The sequence below is a fragment of the Amphibalanus amphitrite genome, unplaced genomic scaffold (assembly GCF_019059575.1).
Source record: "Amphibalanus amphitrite isolate SeventyFive unplaced genomic scaffold, NRLGWU_Aamphi_draft 001326F_arrow, whole genome shotgun sequence".
Taxonomy (NCBI): domain Eukaryota; kingdom Metazoa; phylum Arthropoda; class Thecostraca; order Balanomorpha; family Balanidae; genus Amphibalanus; species Amphibalanus amphitrite.
The window spans coordinates 49,555-71,945 of NW_024882819.1; the positions used below are offsets into that span (position 1 = coordinate 49,555).

Sequence of the window (22,391 nt, forward strand, 5' to 3'; positions counted from 1 at the left end):
ACGAGGGCCGGAGTCAATTCTTTATTTCTTTTCTCACTCCGTGCTTACTCCGTGCTTGCTCCGTGCTGATCAAGGCAGTAGGATCAAGGCCCTATCGTGCTGATATTTGATCGACCGCCGACAGACAGATGCAGCAGTGAAAGGCCGCGCGGCCGGTCAGTGTTGGGTCAGTGCTGCGAGGCCTTGGCTGCGAGTATACCCGGGAGCGGGGTGCACGGGTGTGGGGTGCTGCGGAGTGGTGGCGAACAGCGGACTGAAAGACCGGCGAGAGACAGTGGAGAGGCAACGGATCGGTGGACGTACCTAGCCATGGCTGAGACGGCGTCGACAGCCAGTGGCGACACACAGGTAAGCAACGGATGGATGATAGGCTGCGACTTGGTTGTGACCTAGACAAGACGACAGCTGTTGTAGCGCCTCTCGTCTGCATCAGGGAGTGATCAGCTGTCCAGCGGGGGCCAGTGGCGGATCCAGGGTGGGGGGGCAAAATGGGCTTTTGCCCCTCCCAAACGGCATTACGCCTATGGACGAGGCATGGAAAGAATCGATAAATTGTTATGGTTTGCCCCCCCCCCCGAAAAAAAACTCTGGAGTTGGATCCGCCTCTGGCGGGGGCAGCCCCCCCCCCCTCGCTACAACCCGCCATCCCTTGTTCCCGGGCCTGTAGTAAGAAAAGGTCTGACGAGGATCAAGGGTAGGTTTATCAGTTTTTTTTTTAATTCCGGAGTTTTAGTGTAACGTGTAAGCCAGCCCATAGGCTAAACACCACCTATGAAATTTCAGTCAAATTGACGATGCCAGCCAAGCGCTGAGAATCGCTATCAAGTCCGTCTTTTGTCCAACTGTCCAATTTTGCTTCATTTACAGAACTCCTCAGCAGAAGACAGGCGCCAGCACACAGCGGATCGAAACGATCAGAGTCCCTCTGAGACCACCGACGACCCTTCTCATAAGCTTCTCTACGGCGTAAATGATGTTCCTCCCTGGTACACGTGTCTGCTGCTTGGGTTACAGGTAGGGCTGACACTGCTGTGCACAGGTGTTGAGTGGCGATTTTGCAGAATATTGATATGAGGGGCTTCCATTCTAAGCTTAGCATGTGAATTTTCAAAACAGCTTTTCTTACTAAAATATCACCTATCCCGAAGACCCGATTTTCTAATTCAAAGCATGACAAAATTAACCCGCGATGGGCCCGGGGTGGCCTATTGGTTTTCTACATACCGAGGGGGCCGAGGGGGCGGGGGGGCGGGTACGACCCCCATCCTCGCCGTTTCTCCCATGATGGAGCTAGAGCGTCTTGAAAAAACAAGCATGTGCGCCGTTACGAGATGCAGTGATCGGTACCCACTTTTAAGGTCTCAGGTCAACCGGTGACCTCTGAGGTCAGGTCAAGTGGTCCAAGGTACGGTTCGGTTTTTGGCAAATAACTTCGCAAAATGGCCGCAGAACCGCGATTTTGATAGTATCGTGCTCGCCTTGCTCAGGCGCGTCGAATGGCATACTTTTTGTTTGGGTGAGGTCAAATTGAGGTGTTGACCTCGGGTCACGGTCAGGTCAGAGGCCCCAGGTCACGCTCTTGGTCGAAGGAGGTCATGTCGCATATCATTCGATTTTGCATGTTTTCTCGAGTCCATTGGTGGATTTCTCGAGTCGCTCGCTTAATTTGAACAGGAGTTATTGACGAAAAGCTTGGTGACGCCATATATGACGTCATGCAAGGTTAACAATGCAAAGGTGAAGCATAAAAACTTGCAAGGAGTGAGATCACGATTCCGTGTGGTTGAGATAGTTTGAGATCGTTCCCGGCGCCAAAATAGCAGTTTTCATTTTTCCCATTGAAATAATGGTGAGGTGACGCAACTGACCTGACCTCATGTGACCTTAAGAAAAAAAAAATCCGAGATGTACAAATTGTGAAGCCTCTAATCTGTTGACTAAAGCGTTAATGTTTTTCGACGCTAAGGGTAGGGAGAACAGGAAGAACGTTAAAAGAGCTATCAAACTCGCTTCTTCTCCGCGGCGTTCTAACTCTATTCGTTCCCTAGTTCTGCGCCTGTTTACATAAAAAAAATGGAATAGACAAAATTCGACCTTAAATGACCTGTTATGACCTGAAATTTGACATGACCTAAGAACGTCACATGTACTTATGTCATGATCTTTGACACTCTTTCGAATGCTGCTTACCGCTTGTCGCTACGTGGCCCAGTAGCCGAGTTAGAGGATGGCATGGGATGGCGTTCAAACATCCCCTAGCCCGGCGCGGTTGGCACCGAGCGCCGTCGCGGCGCGGGTTAACTTTCAACCATCAATTTGGGGATTACCTCGGTTCAGCCGGTTTCAGCTTTTTGTCCTCCTGTTGCAGCAATTCCTGACGATGTTGAACGGCTCTGTGGCGATGCCACTGATGGTGACGCCGTTGACCTGCATGGCAGACGACGACCCGGCGAGGGGTTACATTATCGACGCTACCCTCTTCGTGTCCGGCATCACCACGCTGCTACAGGCCACCTTCGGCACCAGGTCAGAATATCAGGCTACCTTCGGCACCAGGTCAGAACAGGTCACCCTCTACACCAGGTCAGAACAGGTCACCCTTGGCACCAGGTCAGATCAGGTCACCCTCGGCACCAGGCCAGGACATCAAAGCAGGTCAACTCGGCCAATGCATGCCATGTCTTAGGCTCGTAGGCCGTTGACCGTTGGCATACTCGTAGCACTGCTCCTACTGTGACTCTTCTGCTGCGGTGCAGGGTAAGCGATATAGACTAGACGCCCACAACCAGTCGATCACCATTCAGCCGCCTTCTACTCCGCCTGTCTCTCTCTCCCACCATTCCCATTCCGTAGATGCCTCTCGTCATCTCCAAATAATTCCACTCACATCCTCCCTATCCGTAACAGACCTACAGGCTGCCTCCGACCTCAACACCAACAGAGAACCCTCATATCGCACCACTGTCTGTCTCACCCCCTCTCACATCGCTTCACCTTCTCTCTCCGCAGGCTGCCGATCGTACAGGGTCCCAGCTGGACCTACCTCGCGCCCATCGCCGCCGTCATGCACCTGCCCGAGTGGAAGTGTCCCGATGTCGACCTGCTGGCGAACATGAGCTCCGAGGAGCGCAGCGGGCTGTGGCAGCCGAGGGTCAACGAACTGCTTGGGGCGCTGGCGGTGGCTTCGGTCATACAACTGCTGCTCGGTGCTACCGGTGGGTGGTGACGGCCGACGGGCCATCGGTGGATTACGGACACCGAAAGGCAGGGACGGAATACGTAGCAGGCTGGTGGCTCGTTTTTATCACGTTTGTGTGCTGTAAAAAAAATTGTAAAGGCATACGCGTGAAACATGTCAGAGATTTATGTTTTTATGGTCGCCATCGGTGTTTGAAGACGTTTCACCTAGTTGCGAAAGCCTATATTAGTTGGAAAAAAACGAGACGTGAATGGGATCCTGCGATAAATGCGTGAAATCAACAGGCATCGGTAAAATCCTTTTTGAAAGGATTGCATTCCCAATCCACATTCCTAGTGCCGAAGTGGATTGCATTCCTACCCGCAGTCCCCTTTTTCACTTGGATTGTGATCAAATCCACAATCCTTTTTTGCAATCCTGTTGTATTATCCCGCGCCGTGCTGGTGGCCTGAACTTTCCGCCGAGTGCTGGGGGGGGGCGTTTTCACGCCCCCCCGTCTAACTCGGCTCCTGGGCCACGTAGCGACACGCGGTAAGCGGCAATCGAAAGAGCGTCAAAAATAAGGACGAAAACACTTCGGTCATTTTTTGGGTCAGGTCAAAGGTCAGGTCACCAGAGGTCACCAAAGGTAAAATGTTGACTATTTCAACATTTTGGAAACTGCCAACGGCTATCTCGGGAACCGATAGAGCTACAGCGCCGCGGAAAAGCGCATTCGATAGCCCTTTTACAGACCTTTCTGAGTAATGTTCTCAGATTTGACCTCAGGTCAACGGTTTAGCCTCCAGAGGGCAAAAACTCCAAAAATAGCCAAAAATAAAAAATAGTTTTTACGAAAAACGTTTTTTCGTCAATAACTTTTGACTCATAAGCGCCATGACATTACTTTTGCCAGCATCGTGTTCGTCTCGTCGAGACGCGTCGAATGAACTATTTGTTGACCTTGAAAGGTCATTTTGAAAATTTGACCTCAGGTCAAGGTCATGACCTGACCGAAAAGGGTCATGTTGCATATCAGTCGATCCGTATCGTCGAGCTGAACACATCTAACGTGTTTTCACCGCTCTAGCACGTCTCTATCAAAAGTTATAGCCAAAAAACTGCTGGCGACCGTTCATGACCTGAGATGACCTCAGGGGCACACAGAGGGGTCACAGGTGCATTTTTCCTATTCAGTGTGTCATGTTTACCTATGAACCGATGTTTGAGAGCGTTTTGAACGATATTCGTCCAAAAGAGGCGCATTTCAATTTTCTCCCATTGACTTATAATGGAGAGGTCGCAAAATTGACCTGACCTTAGGTCACAGATATCAAAAATCCGAGATATACATTTTATACATACTGTTACTCATATCAACCGCTGAAAGTTTCAAAGTGATCGTTCAGTCGGTGTAGCTATAGCGAGCCTTTGAACTTTTTCTGAGGTAAGGTCACTTGACGTGACCTGGTGACCTGACCTTGAACGGCCTAGGTCTGAAATTTTCACAACATGTGCGGAAATGATGTAGGAACACGTGTACCAAAAACGGCGGCGCTGCGCGCCGCCGTTTTTGAGATATTCGCGAAAAACCTGAGGGGGGGGCGTAAAAACGCCCCCCCCCCAGCACGGCGCGGGTTAATATGTGCACTATATGGATCTGGGGAGGGAGGGGGCATAGGGCCGTGCCTCCATCCCCAAATCACCCATTTCTAGTACCTAGTCTTGCGAGTAATTCCTATCTAACGCACAGGTATTTTATGGGAAATATTTTTTGCCTCAAACACCCCCACATTTAAACCTCTACCCAACCAGTGTTTTACATTTTTAAAACTCGCCTTCAAATACATAATTTTGCCCTTCATATGTAGTTCATCAGCGTATATTATTTTGAGCGTTTAAATCAAAAGCTTTTAAATTATTTCAAGTTTCGATGCAAAGCCCTTGATAGCAAAGTACATTAAGCCGATGAAGCCGATCTCATAATTTTCAATCGCAGCAACCATTTCAAAGCACTAATCAAACACAATCCGGATTGGATTACAAAAAATTGGAAGTATGATGCAATCCAATCCGCAATCAAATCCTGTTTTTTGGAATGGATTTCAAATCCAGGTGCAATCCACCAAAAAGCAATGCAATCAGGATTTTGCAATCCTGCAATCACAATCCTACCGATGCCTGGAAATCAAGAAAGATGATACTGTTCCTCTCTGACCATAACACACTCAAATGCATAGAGCTCGATCATGAATGAAACGCGGCTGTGCTGTGTACCATATACTGTTCTCGCTTACAGGAGCCGTCGGCCTGCTGTTGCGCTTCATTTCGCCCATCACGGTCGTCTGTACCATCACAGTGCTCGGCATCGGTTTCTTCGAGTCGTTCCGTGGAATGATGTCTTCCCACTGGCCGGTGTCGTTACTGTGAGTTGATCCGGTCCATATTCACTTCGGAGATGCCACTTGATACTTTTAGGATCATACAATCTCCGTAAATTCCTTGCTGTGACCTAACTCACAGTTCATACCTTTTTCAGAACAATGTTTTTGGTGATTTTATTCAGCCAGTATCTACGAGACGTGAAGATACCATTTCCATATTGCACAAGGACAAGTAAAGGAGTGATACGTGTTCCCATTTTCAAGCTTCTACCGGTGAGCTGCTATTTTATTATTTAACCCTCGCCGGCACAGGGAGGTTGATGCTACGGGTTTTCACAAATAACTACGGGTTTTCGCGTTGATGCCCCCCCCCTACGGGTTTTCGCAAATAACTCGCGTAAAAAGGGGCCGATCGCAACGAAAGTTTCAGCACCTTCGTGTTCATCAAGTCTGCACCTACCCTAAGAGTTTCATGACTCTGACCCAAATGACCTTTGACTGTGACCTACTTTTCGAGACCATGTTTAGCCGGAATCGCGATTCAGCGTATGTCGGCTCGCATTAGCCGCGTTTTTGCAGTTTTTCGTGCATTAGGGTATTATTACATTAGGCATTAGAGTTTTTTCAAGCATTCAAACATGTGATTTGATGTTCTCATGCATTAGGGTAGATGTTAAGGTCACCTGAAGGTCAGATCGGTAGACCTGACTTGACCTGACCCGAACTGGCCTAAATGCATAAATACATCATCTGTGATCAAAACTAACATGATATTCGTGAGCAGCACCAAGAAAAAAACCCATGGCAGGCACACTCTACGACGTTATAATAGGTCCCAATATCCCCGACTTTTGGGTCATTGACCTGACCTGGAAGGTCAACCGATGACCAACGACCTTAAAATTGGGTATCATCGGCTTCTTTTCGTTACGGGCTATGCGCTCGTTTTTTTTCGGCGAAGCTCTAGCTCGATCAGGGGCCAAAAGCGAGGGGGTCGTACCCTTATGCCGTCGAAGGACGCAAAATGGCCTGTGCCGGCGAGGGCAATGGATGGGCCATATGTTTTATCGTGTAGTCCAAGTCATTTGTAGCACGAGAAAACAGCTTTCATGAAAGAAAATGTCATCAAAACGGTAAACACATTACTGTTTAGTTCAAGTGCAAAAAAAGATTAGTGTGGTCCTTACGTATTCCTATTCCTTGTTTTGCATTCCCCTGTACTCTGCTTCCAGCTCCTGCTGCTCAAAGATTGTTGTTCATGTTCGTGTCAGTGAGTGGTGCTCTATCCTGCTGACAGGTGCTGCTGAGTATAATGATTAGCTGGTCTCTGTGCGCCATACTGACCCACGCAGACATACTGCCGGTCGGTTCCGCGGCCAGAACAGACCACAATCTCAACGTAAGGCATTACAGATTTAATCCGGTGTTTATTTCTATTTCATTTAGCAATGTAAAAATGTTCATCACGAACTGCGAAGTGGATATGTCTCCTTATGTTTATTTTGTATCACTGCACTGGTGTGGTTCAGCAAACAAATGTCAAAACTCGCACATACGATCTTGCGTTTTGCACCAAGGAAAGCATTCTACTCTGTATGCCCCGTTTTTCCTGTTCAGCATTCAATGCTGTCTTGCACTTCCTGCAGTCCCGTCCTGACCTACCTCCTGCATGTATGTACCAGGCGCTGAGCGAGGCTGTTTGGCTGCAACTGCCGCTGATCGGACGCTGGGGCGCCCCCACCGTCCACATCGGACCCGTGCTGGGCATGACTGCCGCCGTCCTGGCCTCCATCGTCGAATCCATCGGAGACTACTACTCATGCGCCAAAATTTCCGGTGAGCACCCGTGGAAAGCTCAATGTGATTCATGTGCTTATATAATCATTCATTTCATTGAGTCCATTTTCTCTAATCATTTACTTATAGAAACGATTTTTGTGCATGCTTACGGTCAGACTTCTTTGTTCTGTTGAAATCCACCAACAACTAAACTGCCAAAGCAATACAATGATCATGTCGGTGCCCTCTGTCACATACTTTTTGCAGTAGCGGATGGAATGCATGGCGTGTGTGACGGTGTATAGTAACGAGACTGTACGGCTGTATTTTGAATCGTGTTTCGATTTCAGGCGCGTCGGCGCCGCCCGTACATGCTATGAATCGTGGCATCGCCATCGAGGGTCTGGGCGGCATCCTCTCGGGACTGTTTGGAGCCGCCAACGCGTCCACCAGCTACAGCGGCAACATTGGCATCATCGGCGTCACCAGGGTCAGTCAGAGCTTACATATCCTTCTTGGAGCTTATTGAGGGCAGAAAGGGAGACAGAAATATTTACCTCTGGATTTTGTTCAAAATATTTCGGTCCCGAACAAAGAAGTTGAATTGATTTTTGGTACATACGTTTATTGTATATTCAGTAGCAGGTACGCATTGCAACGACAATATGATGACTTTATGTGGCCACATTTGGCCTTCAACACTCAGCCTCGACACGTCCCTCTGCGGAGGGGCTCAAGCGCCGCGCAGTAAACTCGCCGAGATTTGACCGTGCCGCCTCGAGGGCCAGCCTCAGAGCGGTGATGCTGCTGTGTCGCGTTGCATGCACCTCCCTCTCCAGGATGGCCCAGGTGGCGAAGTCGATCGGCCAAGTCTATCGGGTTCAGGTCTGGACCTGATAGGTGCTGAATATTCTTGTCCCAGAAGCGAGGCATGTGGCCCGTTCACCACTGTTGTGTGATGTTGGCCGTTTTTGACGGCGCACCGTCCTGGTTCTAGACGTACACTGTAAAAAAGTTTAGCACCACCAAGCAGCTAAATGCACTAAAGTACCATGGTAGAAACGAGCACCACCCACCGGCTTATTTTAAGCAGGCTAAGAGGGTGCTATTTGAGTTATTTATTTTTAGCACCATAAATATCGTAGCATCATGGCTCCTGATGGGGCTAACAAGATGCTTTCTAATTAGTACCTCATATTTAAAAGATATTGACTGAAAAGGAGAGGGTCTGTTTTGCCCTCCCCCTTCCAATGGGCGCGGGTTTACATCGATACACGAGTTAGTTGAAAAGCCGCATGCACAATTTTTCCCAAATCTGTTAATCACTTTTTGACTTATTGACTGAAAACAAACAGGTAAATATTTCTGCCCTACCTTATCATCTACTGCTTGACACTTTTGAATGAAAAAACAAATGGAATCACGGAAGGTTTTGATATTACGATTCATTCAATCACAGGCCACAGCTATTTTTCGCAACCAGTGCAAATGCAGTGTTTCACTGTCGTCAGGTGGGCAGCCGCCGTGTGGTGCAGTTATCCGCCATCTTCATGATCCTGTTCGGCCTGGTGGGCAAATTCGGCGCACTGTTCGTGTCGATACCGGCGGCCATTTACGGCGGCGCATTTGTCGCCCTGTTCGCCATGATCGCAGGAATTGGTACGCTGGTCAACTCAACACACTTTATATTGTGCTCTGTCTGTCTACCTGTTCTTCCTTCTCTCTCTCTCTCTCTCTCTCTCTCTCTCTCTCTCTCTCTCTCTCTCTCTCTCTCTCTCTCTCTCTCTCTCTCTCTCTCTCTCTCTCTCTCTCTCTCTCTCTCTCTCTCTCTCTCTCTCTCTCTCTCTCTCTCTCTCTCTCTCTCTCTCTCTCTCTCTCTCTCTCTCTCTCTCTCTCTCTCTCTCTCTCTCTCTCTCTCTCTCTCTCTCTCTCTCTCTCTCTCTCTCTCTCTCTCTCTCTCTCTCTCTCTCTTCTCTCTCTCTCTCTCTCTCTCTCTCTCTCTCTCTCTCTCTCTCTCTCTCTCTCTCTCTCTCTCTCTCTCTCTTTCGCTCTAGCTATAACATTCCATTTCATAGCAAATTAGTGCTTGTTCTTTTTATTTTAGAAAACAGACTGGCCTTTTTTATTGACATCAATGGTGGAACAATTTATTTTATTACGGAGCGAGCGAAGCGAGCGGAGTCTTACGTAGAATAACGGAAATTTCTGAGTATGAGCGGCCGGCCGGCCGGCCGGCCGGCCGTGCGGACGCTTTTGCGAGGCTTATATCTCAGCAACCACTTGACCGATTTACATGCGGTAATTTTTGTAGGGTAGCTTCATTCCTTCTACCAAGTATTGGACTATTCCCGATGCATGTGGGTGACCCCTTATGCACGTGCCACGTGCAAAACGAAGAGGTGTCAGTTTTGTAATTGTTGCAATATCTCGGTAACTACTTGGCCGATTGCGCTGAAAGTTGGCATGTAGGTAGGCACCCACTAGGCACTGCATATCCATGTGCCAGAGTTGGGGTGCTGCTGCACGTGCGCACGTGCAGGGGTCGTTTCCAGATCTCGAGAACGGCTGGACCGATGGCGCTCAAATTTGGTACACAGTTAGGGACCAGTTAGTAGGGTGCCGTGCACAAGTCAGTTGGGACCCATTTTGCACGTGCGCACGTGCAGGGTGCCGCTCCCAGATCTCGAGAACGGCTGGGCCGATTCACGATTGTGCTCAAATTTGGCACATCGCTAGAAACCGGTCAGTAGGGTGCCGTGCACAAGTCAGTTGGAGGTACCCCCTCGAAATTTCGCACGTGCAAGACTCACCCCCTCGCTCGCTCCGTTAGTCGCCCCAAAAGGCGCTATACTGGTATTAAGTGCTGTCAAAAAACGCAAAATTAAGTTTTAGTCAATTTACCGTTGTGAGGGATGAGAGGACCCGTTGCGTGGGTCAGGAATGACGTCACTCAGGATCCGCCTCTGATTGGCTGGTGGGAGAGTGGCTGTATCTTCTATGGATGAACGTGAAACAAACCGTGGAATGGGTCGACCGGGAAATCTTATTAGGCACCCATATCCTCCTACAGTATCTGAGTCCTATATTTGGCCTTGATCTGAGTCATCATGGTTTAAAGTGCGCTTTTCTTTAAAGGACGCTGGCTCCCAGTTCATTTTCGAAGCTCTCACGTAAGGTTTGGCAGCTTCAGCGTCTGGTCGATAATTTCTCACCGAAAAATATTATATTTCAAATTGTGGTAAGCACCCATAAATTGTACTGAAAAAAAAATTAACTATGATGACGTCGCTGGTGACAGCAAGCACCCAATGTCCGTACGATGTGTCGACAAATTTGGGGAAAACTTTGTTTTGTTTTGTTTTTCACTGTCGCCGAGGTTTAATCGAATTAGCGGTTCCGTCTATGGTATTTATACGTTACAATGCAATACCAGTAAAACGCCTTTTGGGCGAAGAACGAGCGAGCGAGATAGTGAGCCCTGCAGGCTGCACGTGTGGAAGGGCGAGAGGGTTCTTCCAACGGGCTTGCGCATAGCACCCTTCTAACCGGTCGCTAGCGGTGTACCAAATTTGAACGCAATCGGCCCAGCCGTTCCTGAGATCTGGAAGCGGCATTCTGCACGTGCAAACGGGTCCAAACTGACTTTTGCACGGCACCCTACTAACTGGTCCCCAACCGTGTACCAAATTTGAGCGCAATCGGCCCAGCCGTTCTCGAGATCTGGAAGCGCCCCCCCTGCACGTGCGCACGTGCAGTAGCACCTTAACCGCAACACATGGGAATGCATTGCCTGGTGGGTGCCTATACCTGTATACCAAGTTTCAGCGAAATCGCCCCAGTAATTACCGAGTTATTAAAATGGGAACAAATTTGACACCTCTTATTGTTGTATTTTGCACGTGCACTGGGGGTGCCCCACATGCATCGAGAGTATCCTATTTTTGGTAGAAGAGATGCTGCTACCCTACAAAAATTACCGCAAGTCAATCGCCCAAGCGGCTGCTGAGATATGAGCCTCTCAAAATCACTACTTTTGCAAAACAGCTTGAACACCCTTGACTTTTCACGTGGCACGTGCCACGACGGTCACTGAGATGCATCAAAAGTAGTCAATTACGGGGTAGAAGGGATGGGGCTACCCAGCAAAAAAGACCGCAGGCGAATCGGTCCAGCGGTTGCTGAGATATAAGCCTCTCAAAAGCGTTACAGGCCGGACCGGGCCGGGCCGGGCCGCTCATACTGAGATTTTTCCGTTATATTGAAAAAGACTCGCTTCGCTCGCTGCGCTCGCTCGCTCGTAACAAGCTCTACAGCATGACGTCACTACTGTTCTAATCAAGATTACTTTACTACTCGTTCTAATATCTAGTCCCAAAAATTGCACGTACCTATGGAAATTATCGGGAAAAAATTACATGTTAGAAAAATTCGACGTTCAATTTTCTCAGGTTCAGTTTTTGCCCGTTTTGCTCGCTAAAACACGTGCTTATTTGAAAACAAATTCACTTGGATCCAAAGTCCTTAAAAAAAAACGCTAGAGTATTTACCTACGGCACTAACAGAATCATCTGCATCAATATTTGCATACATGTCTGCTTGACAGATTTTATTCAATGTTCACCGTCTGCACGTGCCATCTTATCTAATGACCGTCTGATCTAATGACTGCGTTTGTTTTACAGGTCTATCTCCACTGCAATATATTGATATGAATTCTCCAAGAAACATGTATGTGGTTGGATTTTCCATTCTCATCGCATTGGTAAGAAAAAATAGGTACCCTCAGTTCTCAGTCAGTATATTCACAATGCAGATAATTCAACAAATGCACTGTATTGGCTACACATCGTTCAAGCATTGGTGTAGGCACGAATATACCAGCTTCCGCTTATTTTTTGTGACCATTGCCTAAACCGTTTTAGGTTATTCCTGGTTATATTGAAAAGAACCCAACGCTTCTGACCACGGGAATACCGACGCTGGACCACATGAGCTACGTGGTCCTATCGACTGCAATGTTCGTGGCTGGACTAATATCTGCCGTTCTTGATAACACCATTCCAGGTAATATCACCGTCAATAGATTGTTTGTATTTGCATTTTAGTCCTAATACCATCTTTGCATCTTTGTATCTCGGCGCATTTTATATCCTCAAGCTAACTTTTGAGGAAAAATTAAAATACACGTGCCAGCTCCACAATCATTCAGATATACCGATCCGACCTGCAAGGGGTTTGAAGTTTATGCAATACGTTTATACTATCAGGCGGGTGACCGTTTTGTCAAAAGAATACTGAATTATAGGGCCATGTTCTACTGCAGGCATTGATAAGGGGCGTGTTTTACCCGTCAGGCACTGACCAGAAACGTGTTTTACCCGTCAGGCACTGACCAAAAGCGTGTTTTACCCGTCAGACACTGATCAGGAGCGTGTTTTACCCGTCAGGTACTGACAAGGAGCGTGTTTTACCCGTCAGGTACTGACAAGGAGCGTGTTTTACCCGTCAGGTACTGACAAGGAGCATGTTTTACCCGTCAGGTACTGACCAGGAGCCCGTGTTTTACCCGTCAGGTACTGATAAGGAGCGTGTTTTTCTCGTCAGGTACTGATAAGGAGCGTGTTTTACTCGTTGCAGGTACTGACAAGGAGCGTGTTTTACCCGTCAGGTACTGACAAGGAGCGTGTTTTACCCGTCAGGTACTGATAAGGAGCGTGTTTTGCTCGGCACGTACTGATAAGGAGCGTGTTTTACTCGTCAGGTACTGATAAGGAGCGCGGGGTGGACCGGTGGCGAGCCCTGACAGCGGGAGCCGCCGCGGGGGCCGACAGCGACCCCACCTACCGCCTGCCCTGGGGCATGCACCTCCTCGAAAGGTGACTGGCACGACACATTAACACTGAGGCTCCTAATTTCTATCTATGCATGTTTGTACATTTACATCCATAGATACATTTCTATATATGTACTTTTATCTATGTATCTATGCCAGGTATTTTTTATGAGGTAAACGCTCTCGCTCTGCCCTCGTGCCCAGATGGCGGTGGACCCGCCTGCTGCCCTTCAGCCCCACCTTCGAGGGTTTCCCAGAGCTGGGAGACGCAACCTGCTGCCGACGGCCACGCTCCCGACAGTGCAGCGTCGAACTAAAGAAAGCTGCAGCGATCAGCCCCGCCTAAATGAGGGCGGAGAAGGTCACTACGTGACCCGTGGAGTCGTGGAGTGACAGCTTGTGAGAAAGGAGTGTCGGAAAATGGTGGACGCGCCTTCAATGCCGACTGTGATCCTGCAATGCCTGTCAGTGCCTTAGTAAGGGCAGGTAGTGCCGCATGGATGCCGTCAAGCCAGGCAGATGGCCCCTGTTGGATGCGTTGAGGAATTAAAGACATTTTTACAATGGGTATCGACCTTCCAGCATGGAATATGCGTCTCAGAAAGGACACCGTATATGTTCCTATTTGTCGTGTGCCGTATAATGTATAGGACTACATAGGTATACTTGAATGCCAGCTATGTCAACGGCAAGGTTATTGCCTCTTTAATTGTTAAATATAGCTATAATGGCTATTTTATATTTTGTTCGTTATTTATATGTGCCTTGCATCAATTGAAAGGCGTAAATGTATTTAGGGAAAAGCAGAAAGTCATGATGCTTAGCTTCAAAAAATGCCTTTCATTTTTTTAGAGGGCGTTGGCCACTTTTCTACTTGATCGCTCCAGAAGATCGTTCCATGAACAGTCGTAAGCCGGTAATGGGCAATCAACAGCTTGATGACCGTATGAATGTTTTTCTTATACATAGAACAGACAGGAAACCAATCGACCAGCTGTACAGTACAGTACGCATGACCACCCTGTCTTCCAAGCCGTCCTTCTGTATCGTTGCATTTAGAATAAGGGCTAAGATTATGGTCGTGGAAAGCAAGGTCTAGTATGTAGATTGATCAATATACGACATCGACATCGTAACGATTACGGGTCGTGTCTTTTCCTTTAGGATACTGTAGCTGCGTTTAGCAGTGCTAAAATGAGCGAAAATGCCTAGATTTATGTGTCAAATGTACGAGTATGCGATGCATTTATGAATATGTTATCACTTGTAACTTTTATTGATTCTTAAGCGGGACGAATAAGAATATGGCAGCCGTCAATCCGTCATCATCATTGCGGCGACTCACCCAAGTTCAATTCATCTGGTGTTGTTTTTCTGGCTGGCTCAGGGAAGAGCAGGGGAGCTTTCCGTCCCTCCGTCCTCTGTCGTCGCGTTTGACAGGCCTCACCTCGAGGGAAATCAACATTCAACAGTGCCTGTGTCTCCTCAGATCGGCATGGAGGCGATCGACAGATCTGTCAGCGCGATCTCTCTCCCCGTGCGATATCTTCCTGCACGCGCTATTTCGCTGTCCGCGCGATCTCTCTGGCCGCATGATCTCTCTATCCGCTCAGAGCTCTTCAGCGGCCTTCTGCGTGGAGGGGGAAAATCCATGCCACAAAAATAGAAACACAAGAATGGCGGAAAAGGTTTCACTCGACTGAAACCCTTCTTATTCTTGCTGAACGCGGTTACCGCATGAGCTGATACATACATGCTTATTGCTCACTGCTCAGCGATCTGGCAGGGTGGGGAACATCGGCAGCGCCTTCACTGTAGTGTCGCCGCTCACGGAGCTGTCCGGCGGATCAGAGGTGGCCGCTGACAGTCTGTCCCACCGGTGACCACCCGGCGACGGTGGCAGCTGCGTCCCGCGGTACCCCGTCCCGGACAGTGACACCACCACCGACCGCACCCCCGCGCCGTGACGCCGGTCGCAGACCGATGACGCCATTCGCAGACGGATGACGGCTCCGGCCGTCATCGTCGCTGGCAATCGGTAACCATTAGTGAGCGGCGGCGGCGGCTGGCTGCTGCGGCTCATCACGCGACCGCTGGGGACAGCCCTCCCCTGCGGTCACTCATCCCCAGGGACAGCCCTCCCCTGCGGCCACTCATCCCCAGGGACACCTCTCCGCTAAAGACACCCTTGTCCGTCTGCACCTCATCCCTCCTCTGTGTTACACATTAAAACTATCATTATTTGGCGGCTCTATCAGCAGACAGACTCGAGTTGTTCCGAGCTGTCAGGCGCGATTCTGTCCGTTCTGCCTTCTTCTCACTGTTGAGCCGATCAAAAAAGTTGGCCACCGCCTTGTACAGATCACTCATGAAATATTGATACGCGGAGAGTGGGGTTGGTTTCTCTCTGCAGCGTGTTCCGACGTCCGGTCAACAGCAAACACTCGGCGAAAAACGCGCCGTGTTCGACGGGCCGCGCTGACGAGCGCCGACAGCGCTCTGTCGATTCGCCGCGGCAGAACTGACGCGCCGTCGTTCGCCGCATTAGCGGCGCGGCGGCGTGTGTGGCGCAGTGGCGGCGCGCGGCGCGGAACGGGACACCCAGCGCGTGCGGAATGGCTCCGCCGGCGGACAGAGGCGGACGCGGGTGGAGCGCCGTGCCCCCGGGGGCAGAGCGAGGCTCACATTTCAGCTGATGGGAGCGTTAATTGGTGCCGCTCATGTGTCAGTAGGACAATGAATTGAATGGTGCAGCTCAACGATAAATAAACGAATGACAGATCTACCTCAATTTTTTCTGTGAATTCGATTAACAGCAGGAGGTGCTTACATATATGAAGCTTAAACAGAATTATCAAAATCACTGAAAGACTAAACAATAATGAATATATGTGGCGCCCTTTTTTGCATAATAAATCATCAGCTTCCATCACACAAAAAAAAAACGTGACACGCAGTGTCAAACTGTGTAGGGACAAAGGTAAATGGCAATTATGATATCTTTCGATAAAATGGATTAAAAAGAAAAGATTATTACGGAGCGAGCGAAGCGAGCGTAGTCTTTCCTTAGATTAACGGAAATTTCTGAGTATGAGCGGCCGGCCGGCCGGCCGGCCGGCCGTGGTCACGCTTTTGCGAGGCTTATATCTCAGCAACCACTTGACCGATTTACACGCGGTAATTTTTGTAGGGTAGCTTCATTCCTTCTACCAAGTATTGGACTATTCCCGATGCATGTGGGTGACCCCTTATGCACGTGCCACGTGCAAAACAAAGAGGTGTCAGTTTTGTAATTGTTGCAATATCTCGGTAACTACTTGGCCGATTGCGCTGAAAGTTGGCATGTAGGTAGGCACCCACTAGGCACTGCATATACATGTGCCAGAAATGGGGTGCTGCTGCACGTGCGCACGTGCAGGGGTCGTTTCCAGATCTCGGGAACGGCTGGACCGATTGCGCTCAAATTTGGTACACGGTTAGGGACCGGCTAGTAGGGTGCCGTGCACAAGTCAGTTGGGACCCATTTTGCACGTGCGCACGTGCAGGGTGCCGCTTCCAGATCTCGAAAACGGCTGGGCCGATTGTGCCCAAATTTGGCACATCGCTAGAGACCAGTTAGTAGGGTGCCGTGCACAAGTCAGTTGGAGGTACCCCCTCGCAATTTCGCACGTGCAAGGCCCACCCTCTCGCTCGCTCCGTTAGTCGCCCCAAAAGGCGTTATACTGGTTCGTATGTTCGTCGTCAATTCATGGGATTTAGTAAAGAGTCGCTTTGTCCCGCAAATGCCAGTCGTTACAGGGGTAGCCAGTAACAGTTGGTAGCATTACGCCAAATGGGCGCTCAAAAACTACTACCCCATAGGGTTTGCGTGTTAAATCGACCTTTTTCAAGCGAGCCCCACACGTAAGCTAAAAGATAAAGTGCCAATATTATTGTGGGGAAAGGTAGCCTCAAGCTTCCTCTACAACCTTTTTATCTAGCGTTTTTCGATGCGGAGGCCATAACAGGTCCAAAACGCATTGGGCGCTGCCCGAGGTACCAAAAGCCCCTCCATGAGAGCACTGGTTCCTGCGCATGCGCACATTGCCTCAACCCTGTACTAGCGTAAGATAGCGATACTGCTCACGGACTCGATTAGCCAATGAGCGTCCCGGATTGCATTAATAGATGTCGCTAGCGTCACGTAAATTCTGCTTGCGAACACATTTCAAGAATGAAACAGCTGCGCCATTTCCGCCTTCCATAGATTCCTTCCATTTTAGTATCAACTATAGGCTTTTCAACTAACTTTATGCTAAGTTTTAAACTATGGTCAGTATGTTATTTCTGGTTCATATAATTTAAAAATAACTGCTTTATGAATTTGGCTTTACTCGTCAACATAGAATACTCTATTTATTCCATCTTCAAAAAATATATCACCTACCATGTAACTCATCCAGGTAAAATGGGCGCTTTCCGCGTCGTTGGTGTACCCGTTGTTCTATATACCCTGAGTCGTTATCCCTCTCAACTGCACGCTCCATTCACGCTCCATTCACCATCCATCCATTCACGTTGCACGCTCCATTCACGTGCACCGTGCACCGTGCTGCGCTGGTGACACTCGCCGTCTGCCCACACATGCGAGCTATGCCGGCTATGCTGCCGCCGGAACAGGGTCGTTTCCGACGAGTCGCAGTATGTCCTACTGCAGTGGCCATCCGGCGAGCCGCGCCGCGCCGCGCGGGGCAGTCAGCCCGAAAACACGCGGCCCAAAACGGCCCGCCCGGGGTTCCGTCATGTCGGTATTGCATTTTTTGTCATCCTATGACGAACGTTCGCACATCAAAATGTTATGCAGGAAAATAGAGGTATGCCGCCAGATGCTTGTTTCTTCAAATTATACCCAGTGACGCCTTCCGAGCATTTTGGCGGCATGACAGATTTTGAGCCAAACAATGTTTATTTCAAAGCATCTTCATAAACATGCAGGCATGGGTAGCATCAAAAGATGAAATTACATAGACTTACGCGAATCGGAACAACGCGTGCCCCACACTTAGCCCACACCCAAACAGTGTTTGTCACTCTCGACGGAAGTGAACCTCCACCATCCAGCACCCCGCAGCCTCGTGAAGCTGTGCCGCTGCCTACATATGTTTGATAACAAGCAGTAAAAATTTAAAGTGCATACTCGTCAATCGTGCTCCTAACTCATCCCCCGTGCAATCGCGCAGTCTTAGTTCACACTGGCTCCTCCGTGTCCTGTTGCTGGAGCGCCTCGGCCACTGCTATGGCCCTGCTGATGAGACACTGCTCCGGCGCCGTCTCACTCCAGCAGTTGATGATGGCGTCCAGATCGGTCTGCGGACACGCTTCCAGGATGTCCAGGAGGGCGTCGCTGTCACCCAGCTCGGAGATGGCCGTCTCCAGCTGGGCGCGATCCACAGTGTCACCGTCGGCCAGCGAGACGTTCCTCATGGCACAGCCGGTGACGTCCACGGCGGCAGCCAGCAGCTCGGAGCAGTTGAGCGCGCCCCGCCGCCACCAGCCGCCGGGCAGCGAGCCGCCGGGCTCCTCGAGCAGACAGCGGCGCCGGCTGCTCCACGGCAGCAGGTTGGCGAGCGAGCACCTCCGTCTGCGCAGCAGGCCACTTCTGGCGCGCCGGCACAGCGCGGCGTCCTCATCTTGGAGCGCGCAGTCGAGCTTGAGTCTCCCTTTGATGCAGGCCAGGAGGAACACGGGCTGCTGCTCGGCGGTCAGTTCCTCGGGCAGGGCGCCCAGACACGCGCTGGAGCTGGTTTGCCAAAGACTGATCAAATCAGTATCACTTGTGAGGCCCTCAATGGCCGCGTCTAGAGATTCTTGGCTGTTTTCAATGGTTAGGCTGCAAAGCAAAACGGGATGAATAATGTTATCGATAATATGTTTATCCGCCTATCAGCCTAATGTGTTACCTCGCAACAACAGTCAACAGCATTTACTAAGCACGACTGTTTCCGCCTCCGCAGAGGAGATAACACCGTGCACCACGTCAGCCATGAATATGTCTGCATTTTGCAACACCTTCTATCGATACCCGATCATGCTTATTCGTCACAAAGGTTTTGAAAAAGGAAAAAGAAACGACAAACGTAAATGAGTCGTTGGGATGCATAACGAAACTTACTTGTTAGCCACACATCCATACAGAGCTGCCTTCCACGCCAGCCATGAGTCGCGGCCGCGCTGGCCACCCCTTAGGGAATCACGGCACTGGCGCACAATGGCACAGACGGCCTCCACCGTCGCCCCGTCGTCATCAGGCGCGCACGTGCGGGGCACCAGGAACCGACTAAAGCGGCCACCGCCTCGACTGCCACCGCGAGCTGAGGAGGACACAGAAACATGAGCGGGGACTCACTAATGAGGCGCGTGAGATTCACTTATTCATATTGATCGGGCCTTCTCATAAAATGGCACGTTACTACTGCTCTTTATGTATATTTTTCTTTATACAAAATGCGCAATCAAAATATTTTTTCCCGTGCCGTGCATTACAATCATCAGTTTACTCGAGGTTCGAGCCTACGACATAGCAGCTGTGATAAAATCAAATCACTTAGGACAGAATCTACAACTGTTTCAATGAAGAGAGGGAAGCGGAAAGATTATCTTTAACTACATATTTAACCAATAATTTCCCTAACTTTTTACATATACCTACTTGGCTTCGCGTAAAAATTATCAGATAGCGACGAAGCATTTACAGCCCTCGAGTTGCTCAATTTTACACCTACCCTAAAAAAGTAATAGTCCTGAATTAAACGACCTTTGACCTGTGACCTCCCCCTTGAGACAATACCAGGCCAAAATGGCAATTCAACGCTGTTTGTGCCATGGTTTATGGTGGCTTTCAAGGTCACGTGAGGGTCAGATCAAGGTCATTGCCCTTTGGAGACCTAGCTAGGTTGACCATTCAATTTTACTTACTTTAAAGGAAGTTTTTTAACTGATTTCTAACAAAGCACTCACTTACGCATTTCGAAACCAGTTTGTGAGCGCATGGGGCACATGTTGCGAAGCTTTCATTGGCGGTGAAAACCTTTCAAGAATTCTCAACCTGACGCCTGATAGTTGACCCGACCTAACCCGACGTATGTATGCCAAATGGACAAAGGCATCCTTATCGAGCAACATAAATGCTAAATTTAGAATCGTACCCCAAAATACGCTAGAAAGAGCTAGCGTATTTTGAAGTTCTAGTAGGACCTGATACCCCAACCCTGTGTTCATTGACCGCTTGGAAAGTCAACCAATGACCCGGGATATCACACTTGGGTATAGAATTAGCTTCCTCTTGTCGCGAGGACTTCACTCTTGATTTTCCGTGAAGCTTAAGCTCGAGCAGGGACCGATCACCGAACGATTGGAGGTCTTAACAACCCCCTCCCCCCTCCCCCCGTCATACACTGCGGCTGTGAAAACGTGCCAATACGGGCGACGCGATGGTTGAAATTAGGCATAGCCAAAACCTGAATCTATGAACTGCCCAATATGGCACGCAAAGGTACTCGCCATGAGTCCAGCCCAGCAGCAGAGCCGCCACCAGGAGCCGCCCGACGAGGCCGCTGTGCAGTGTCGCCATGCCGCCGTGACGTTCTCTGACTGCCTGGAGAGGAGTGCCGAGCTGTGCTGCGTGTGAGGGCCGCGCTCCGCTGCAACTGTGCGCTGCCGCAGCCGCTGGGTGTGCGGCAGACTCACACAGGCCTCCGCAGCCCGGGACCAACGGGCGCGGCTCGGCAGCTAGCCATTGTGCTACATGAAACGGGCATTTTTGTGCTGCTATTGCAGATGCTTATGTAATTGGTCAGCGCCGTCGAAAAAAAAAACGGAAGCTCCCAGGTGGAAAGATTCGTCACCATATCGCTGCATTTTTCAATGGCCGTGTCTAGGTGTTTAATCTATGTACGAAGCGGGACTGCTGGATTTAAAAGCCCTGCTGAGGGTAGGGGATGTTTGAATATAGTGACGTAAGTGACGTTTGAAAGAGCGTTAAAATTCATGAAGGAATTGCTTCAGTCATTCTAGGTCACGTAGCTCCAGTCTCTAGGAATATAAGGACATCGATGATCGAGCCAACTTTTACGCACTCCTGTGCTGTCGAAAGATGCAGAATGGCCACTAATTGCACTGCACTGAAAACAATTGAACCCGAGGCCGGCAAGTAAACATGTGCCCATCTGCCACTACCATTTTTAACACTCGCCGGACCTATTGGTTTTCTACATACTTACCCCTCGGCCGGCGCGGCCGAGGGGAGGCGGGTACGAACCCCCCCCCCTCGCCGTTTCGCCCCTGGTAGAGCTAGCGGGTCGCGGAAAAAACGAGCGTGTGCGCCGTTACGAGACGCAAAGATTGATACCCGATTTTTAGGTCCTAGGTCAGCCGGTGTCCTCTGAGGCCAGGTCAAGTACGCCAAGGTACGGCTCCGTTTTTGGTGAGTAACTTCGCAAAAAACGGCCGCAGAGCCGCGATTTTGGCAGCATCTTGTTTGCCTCGCTCAGGCGCGTCGAATGATATAGTTTTTGTTTGGGTGAGGTCAACTTAGGGTGTTGACCACGGGTCACCGTCAGGTCAGCGCCCCCAGGTCACGAAATTGGTCGAAAGAGGTTATGTTGCCATATCATTTGACTCCGCAGGTCTTCCTGAGTCAATTGATGGCTTCCCCGACTCGGCAGCTCAATTTGATTGGGAGTTATTATTGACAAAAAATAATATGACCCTAATGACGTCATAAATGACGTCACGCAAGGTCAACATTGCGAAAGTGACGTATCGAGCTTTGCAAGGAGTGCATGAAATCACGATTCTGTGTGCCAGAATAGCAGTTTTCATTTTTCTCCATTGACTTACAATGGTAAGGTTACGAAATTGATCTGACCTCATATGAACTTTAGGAAAAATCTGAGATATACAAGTTGTGAGACCTCTTACGGATACTAGGTCCTTTTGTCCCTGAGGTCATATAAGGTCATGAAAGGTCCCCAGCAGTTTTTTGACAACAACAATAACATCTAGCATGTCTTAACCCGCGCCCGGCTGGGGGTCCTGGATTTCCACGCCCTGCTGGGGGGGGGGGGGGGGTGTTTGAACACCCCCCCTTGTAACTCGGCTCCTGGGCCACGTAGCGATACGCGGAAGGCGGCGTTCGAAAGAGCAGCAAAAATAATGACGAAATCACTTCGGTCAATTT

At 49.6% G+C, this 22,391-nt stretch overlaps 2 protein-coding genes across 2 annotated transcripts; one reads left to right on the plus strand and one right to left on the minus strand.

Annotated features, from left to right (window-relative positions):
- Positions 1-51: 51 nt before the first annotated feature.
- LOC122372173 (solute carrier family 23 member 2-like) lies at positions 52-14,383 on the plus strand. Its single transcript, XM_043349067.1, has 14 exons — positions 52-348; positions 868-1,014; positions 2,369-2,526; positions 3,010-3,215; positions 5,478-5,604; positions 5,718-5,835; positions 6,860-6,961; positions 7,245-7,398; positions 7,692-7,831; positions 8,853-9,000; positions 12,024-12,103; positions 12,264-12,405; positions 13,103-13,217; positions 13,379-14,383. The coding sequence occupies exons 1-14, from the start codon at positions 310-312 to the stop codon at positions 13,518-13,520; spliced, it is 1,818 nt and encodes a 605-aa protein (XP_043205002.1). The 5' UTR covers positions 52-309; the 3' UTR covers positions 13,521-14,383.
- A 3,717-nt stretch (positions 14,384-18,100) lies between these two features.
- On the minus strand, positions 18,101-20,848 carry LOC122372174. The gene is made up of 3 exons (XM_043349068.1): positions 20,714-20,848; positions 19,326-19,524; positions 18,101-19,043 (listed from the first exon to the last, which is right to left on the minus strand). Exons 1-3 carry the CDS (start codon positions 20,781-20,783, stop codon positions 18,401-18,403), a joined length of 912 nt encoding a protein of 303 aa, XP_043205003.1. The 5' UTR covers positions 20,784-20,848; the 3' UTR covers positions 18,101-18,400.
- Between the last annotated feature and the right edge of the window lie 1,543 nt (positions 20,849-22,391).